The sequence below is a fragment of the Echinops telfairi genome, unplaced genomic scaffold (assembly GCF_000313985.2).
Source record: "Echinops telfairi isolate 266 unplaced genomic scaffold, ASM31398v2 ScPeMD7_7459;HRSCAF=8497, whole genome shotgun sequence".
Taxonomy (NCBI): Eukaryota; Metazoa; Chordata; class Mammalia; order Afrosoricida; family Tenrecidae; genus Echinops; species Echinops telfairi.
This window is the reverse complement of record NW_022111359.1, coordinates 8,203,500-8,210,171: the sequence shown is the minus strand read 5'-3', so window position 1 is coordinate 8,210,171 and position 6,672 is coordinate 8,203,500. Positions and strand designations below refer to the sequence as shown.

At 38.3% G+C, this 6,672-nt stretch overlaps 1 protein-coding gene and 1 pseudogene across 1 annotated transcript in view; both read right to left on the bottom strand.

The window, feature by feature from the left end:
* Positions 1–3,210: 3,210 nt before the first annotated feature.
* On the bottom strand, positions 3,211–5,039 carry LOC105979682 (annotated as a pseudogene).
* Positions 5,040–6,193: 1,154 nt separating this feature from the next.
* LOC101656021 (olfactory receptor 7G2-like) overlaps positions 6,194–6,672 on the bottom strand; it is a 1,355-nt gene continuing 876 nt past the window's right edge. Inside the window, exon 2 of the mRNA XM_030888326.1 lies at positions 6,194–6,200. Within this exon, the coding sequence (XP_030744186.1) occupies positions 6,194–6,200 (7 nt within the window). The remainder of the gene's footprint in view (positions 6,201–6,672) is intronic.

Genomic DNA, 6,672 nt, shown 5'->3' with positions numbered 1-6,672 from the left:
ATAAAATTTAAACCTTGAATCATGCCATGCAAGCGAAAAATAAAAATGGAGCCAGTAGTAAGATATAAGGCCGAAAACTGGAAAAAAAAAAAAAAAAGAGAGAGAGAGAGTAGGTTAGTGGCTTCCTGGTCTAGAGAGAGGAGGATTGGGAAGTAACTGGTAATAGATATAGGGTTTCCTGTGGGGTGATGAAAAAGTTCAGGGACCAGATAATGGTGATATGTTTAATGTTTTGAATTGTATACTATCAAGTGTTTACAATAATAATTCATGTTATGTCTATTTTACAGTGGTTAAAAAATGAAGAATGGTTAAACTTTTATAATGGTCAAAAACAAATTTATTTAATGAATTTATTGAGAGAGATCCTGGGTTGATAAAAATACAGTTAAATCATAATCATTTGAAAATGCTAATATTTGTAGGACAATTAATTTTAAATTCTGTTAATTTATCAGTTACCAAATGAAAGAGTATCAAAGAAATTATAACTTAAGTTGAATGGCACCATGAGGAAAAGACTTTATTTCGTAACCTGGTGAAATTTTTGTCATATATTGCAACTCTTTGAAAACTATGGAAGCATTTTACATACTATTTTCACATGAGAGTTCATGCATAAAATTGAGGGAAGGCTTTTCACATACCATGTTCCAAATTTATTTTCTCAAGTAATTCTGATATGAGAGTTATGTTTCTCAGACTTGGGTCTGAGCAAGGATCTCGAAAAGAATTTATCAAAAATTAGTATCCTTCAAAGTCTGCTAGGTGATTCTGTGGTGTATTTCTTGGGTGTGGTACAGAAGCAACCAGGTGTAAGAAAAATAGACTGTGGTAGTTATTTTCAGGAGTTCTGTGGGTACCAAGGGTGGAAGCTCAGCATTAGAAGATACCTTGGTGGCAGTCCTCCAGGAGTGGTGCTCCTCCTCTGAACCATCTATCCCCTCTGAAAAGCAAATTGAAGGCTTCCTTGGGAATCTCTTGATTCTCCTGTGAGACCCCCATTTTTGTCACCTCCACATCCATAGATCGGATGCTACCTTCTGTGAGGATGTCTATCCAGCTGGGAAAGTCATCTGCCAAATCCTGTAGATTTAAATTTTTTTCTGTTTTGTTTTACACTTAGCATGACCTCCTCAACGTGAAGTCTTCACAGATCAAACAAACAAACAGTTTCTATCATAACGTCACATAAAAAAGTTTTTGATGAGTGACATAGAATTAAATAGTCAGTTCTCTGAGACTCCAGGGATTCAATTAAGTTTATTATCCCGGTGTCTCTTCGTGGACCTTTGCAGAGGAAAGTAAGAAGCACAGCACGACAAAGGGACTAAGGAGAAAATGCTAACCACATTCTATCTTTTTGATATATCAATTAGAAGGAAACAAACCAAAGAAGGTATCCGAAAAACATCAACTTAAACCATTTCTACCAAAAATTTGATTATATAACTAATAGTAGAAAAAAATCTTTGATAGATGTTCTAAAGAACACTAGAGAATGTAGATGAAGCAAGTGCAGAAACAAGTGAGAATGCATTTCCTGTCTTATGAATGTTGCTCTGAAATGGATTATAATGGTCTTAGCTGTTTTATTCAAAATGTATTAATGGCAGGAATTTTGCTACTGGTGGTATTACTCAGGATTGGTTTCCCAAGTGTTTATATTCCAAACGGTCAGTTTAAGGGTATTGTAGGAATAATTTCTTCCTACATCAATAATTAGAAGAAAAAATGACATGTGGAACTATTCTACTTGGTGGCAGGAGCACATCTTTTATTGTAATAAATAATGACATACACAGTTCTTAAAAAGAGAGAAATGTATTTCAGTGTTTTGAAAGCTGCAAATCAGAAACTAAGGTTTCAGCAGAATAGCAATATCTTAGAAAGAAAATACATTCAAGGTCTCTTCCAGTTTCATAAAGAGCTTGTTAGCTCCAGCTACAAAAAATGCTCATTTGTTGTTCTTGTTGTCTTTTCATGTGAGGGGGATAGTGCATTTGCAGACCATTCCACCAGGTCAGACTGTTAATCAAGCTTTCTATTTAGAGGTTCTGAAAAGTTGTGGGTTAGAAAACAGGCCTGATTTGTGGCTGACACGGGACTGGTTTTGCTACCAGGACAATGCACCTGCTCACGCAACCATCTCAGTGCACCAGTTTTGGGCAAAAATAGCGTGTCTCTCTTGCCTCACTTACCTTACTCACCTGACTTCATGCTCCATGCTACCTCTTTTTGTTTCCACAAATGAAGGGCAGCGATCTGATGATGAAGAGGTGGAGGAGAATCTGAGGGTGGTGCTTGAAAAATGTTTCCAAGAATGGAATTGTGGATTTGACAAATTTATTAAATGGAAAGTACTTTGAAGACGATAAAGCTGTTTTGTAAAATTTTTAAAATATAGAACTTTGAATTTTTTTTTTTGCATTTTTGTATGCCTGTATATTCTTTGGCTTCTGATCCACATACCTTTCTCTGTTTTCCTATTATACTTTGTATGTTCAGGTCCATGTTATGAAAATACATGTGATTGCAATGTGGCCTTTCAGGGTAATCCAGTCTTACTCTCCTGTGTTAATTCTAGTTTTATAAATAAGATAGCATTTTCCATGTATAACATTCACCATATCAATAATGTTTGAAAGTTCCCAGAAACGGGACTTAGCATTTGGAGGTGGAAAAATCATTTTTGGACCCAATGGTAACATTAATACACAGAAGGCTTATCTTGTGAAGACTCAGTGAAAAAGTCTACTAATCATAGGCCCAAGAAAGGCAGGGAGATTTCTTTCTGTTAGTATCACATGTGGTGTTACATCTGCATCTGCTATAGCAATATGGAGAGGACAAGGAGATTAAATTAAAGCCTTCAAAATACTAATCCTCATATGAAGTGACATACTAGAATAATTCAAACGTACTATGCTTTTCCTATACATTCCCTACATTGAAGTCCTTGTAGGCAGAGATAGCTCTTTTTATCTTGTGAGCCTATTAGTGTCTGATGGTATTCTAAAACTTGGCAAAAAAGAACCTTCACAATATTTCATCTTCAAATAGCTCACAACCATCTGTAATCAAGGAGAAAGCATACTTGTGTCATTTGGTTAGTAAAAAATCAAGTGTTGTTGATTGTAATTCTCAGCTACAGGAAAAGGTTACCAGTGACAGGTCTGTGTAATTAGTGAATTAAGCCAGAAAACACATTCAATAAGAAGACGTTATCCTATCAATGAGTTTTCTAAAGCTGACCTTCATGTCCCTGTTCCTCAGGCTGTAGATAAAAGGGTTCATCATTTGAGGGAGCACCATGTACATCACTGAGGCTAAGGCTGTCTTCTTGGGAGAAAGTGTAAATGCAGAACTGAAGTAAACACCAAATACTGTCCCGTAGAATAAAGAAACAACTGAGAGGTGAGACCCACAGGTGGAAAAAGCTTTATATTTTCCACCAGATGATGGCATTCTTAAGACAGCAGAGACAATCCGAATATAAGACAATATGATTCCAGAGAGTGAAAAACCACCCAATGTACAATTGGTAAAATATATCAGGATGTTGCTAATGCGGGTACTGGAACAGGCAAGCTTGAGGACCTGAGGAAGTTCACAGAAGAACTGAGGGATCTTCAGGTCTGTACAGAAGGACAGGTGCAAAACCATGAGGCTGTGGAGCAGGGCAGCCATTGCACTAATGCAGAAGGAGAGAAGAATCAACAGTCCACAGAAGCAGGGATTCATGATGACTGTGTACCTCAGTGGGTGACAAATGGCTACATAGCGGTCATAGGCCATTGCTACAAGAAGAAAGTTTTCAAAAGCACCAAAAATGACAACAAAGAAAATCTGGTGGAGGCAGCCAATGTAAGTGATACTCTGATCCCGTGTTTGGATGTTCACCAGCATCTTTGGGATGGTAGTTGTGCTTAAGCAGATGTCAGTAAAAGAGAGATTGCAGAGGAAGAAGTACATGGGGTTGTGTAGTTTGGAGTCAAAACTGACAGCCAAGACAATGAGCAGGTTTCCAAGTACAGTAATCAAGTACATGATCAGGAATGAGATAAAGATGAGGGGCTGAAGTCCTGGATCCTCTGTCAGCCCAAGGAGATGTAATTTTAAATCACCTGTTTGGTTGTTGGATTCTGTATTGTAGATGAATCTGATAGAAAGATGTGGTGACAAGACAATCAAATGACTTTATTTTATTGGGGGTGTGGGGCTTTGGTTTTTGACAAGATATAACAGCAGTACCGCCAGAGGCAGACATTATCTTCAGGGAATAACAAACATTCTCGAAAGGAAAAAATGAAGGGGTCCTTCTGTATGTATGTAAATGGTTATTTTAAATAATAAAAGGGGTGCAGCAGAATATCAACATTTATTATTTCTAGGAAATGATATAAAGAACATTAAAAGTTATACTACCTATGTTCTAAGGATTATTTGAAATTTTTATCAATTTTATCAGTAGAAATGTACAGGCTGTGGAGGCAGCCTATTGAGTGCCTTCACTTCCCCAGAGGTTAGAAAACAGAGATAAGCAAAAACAAATATTAAGAAGATACTATGAATTTGATAAATATTCCTCTAGCACCACCATAAGAATGCTAAAGTATATCACACAATCTTATAGGGATCATGTTTGACAATGCTGAAGTTATTTATTGCCTCAACAAGAAAATTTTTCTTGCTCTTGGAATAGCAGATCACGTGACTAGTTGATTGAGAACTGTTTGATATTGGTACATAGAGAAAAGAAAAACTGACAGGAAAATGACACACTAAATTCCAGTAAAAGGCATGATTTTAAGAATTTCTCTATGTACTTTTTCCACGTGCAGCATTGTCCTGGATGAATCTTAAGTAAAACGTCTACCTTTCTTTCCAGATTTTAACCAGGGGACTTTGCCTACCTGAATGACATCCCCAAGGAAAGATGACTGACATGTGCTCTGGATGGAGGAGATGTAAGATTTGTGCTCAGGAAGTTCCCAAGGTCTAAGTTCAGCTCTAAGGTCCAGAGCCAAATGGATCATCTGTCGGAAGAGAGTGATGTGTTCTGTCTTTTCTTACAGGGGGAGGAATCTTAACTGAGATGTCACAGACAGATTATTTGCAGACCTTCTATCCCATGAGGCTTAATATCCAAAGTGCCTCATTAGGCCAATGCGTTTATTGCCGTTGTGATCTCAGGACACTAAAGATCTTTAAAGATCAACCTTTAGGCTGTAAATGAAGGATTTTGATTCATTGGCCCCATGAGACCAGCTGCGTATCATTCACCTCTCCCATGATTTCTGCTCACAGTCATGTCACATAACTTGAACACATGAACCTGCCATCATTTCCCAAGTAAATTTCAGCTTATATTTTTATAACCACAAAACATCGGAATCTATAAATATATTTACGTACCATTGAGTTGGTTCTGACCCATAGCGACCTCATGCACAATAGAATGAAACACTGCCCTGTCCTGCACATTCCTCATATTAGTCCCTATGTCTTTGCCATTGTTCCATTCACTGTCAGTCATCTCTCTGAGGGCCTTCGTCTTCTTCGATGGCCCCTTTTTTATGAACCTTGATGTCTATCTCCAGGAATTGATCTCTCCCAATAACATGCCCAAAATATGTAAGACTAAGTTCCACCATCCTTGCCTCTAAGGAGTACTCTAGGCATACTATCTCTGAAAAAGGAAAAATTTGTTCCTTTACTAATTCATAGTACTTTCAATATTTTTCTCCATACCGCAATTCAAATACAGCAATTCTTCTGTCTTCCTTACCTGATATCCAACTTTCACGTGCATACAAGAAAATATAAATTACCACAGCTTGAGTCAGGCCTACCTTAGTCCTCAAAGTAACACCCTTGGTTTTCAATTCTCCAAAGAGGTCTTCTGCAGTAGATTTACCTAATGTAACACATCTGATATCTTTTTATAAATCATTTTATTGGGGCTCATACAATTCATCACAATCCATACATACATCAGTTGTGTAAAGCACACTTATAAATTTGTTGCCCTCATTGTTCTCAAAATTTGCATTCCTCTTGGGTTCCTGAAATTAGCTCCTCATTTTCCTTTTTCCCTTCCCCCTCCCTCCCCGCTCCCCTCTCCCTCATGAACCCTTAACAATTTATAAATTATTATTATAGCTTGTCTTACACTGCCCAGCTTCTCCCTTCACCGACCCTTCTGTTTCCCATTCTCCAGAGAGGAGGTTATATGTAGATCCTTGTGATCGATTCCCCCTTTCTCCTCCACCTTCCCTCCAGGTATTGCCACTGTCACTGCTGGTCCTGAGGGGGTTCATTTGTCCTAGATTCCCTGTGTTTCCAGTTCCCATCTGTATCGCTGTGCATCCTCTGTTCTAATCAGATTTGAAAGGTAGAATTGGGATCATGGTAGTTGGGGGTAGCAAGCATTTGAGAACTAGAGGAAGGTTGTGAGTTTCATTGTAGCTATACTGAACCCTGAGTGACTCATCTCCTCTCCACTACCCCTCTGCAAGGTATGTCCAGTTGTCTACAGATGGGAATTGGGTCACCATCATGCGCTACCCTCATTCACGATGTTATGATTCCCCACACACACCCCGCCTTTGGTGCTTGTAACCTGGTCCCTTCCACCCTTCATGATCACACATGTTGGTGTGCTGCTTC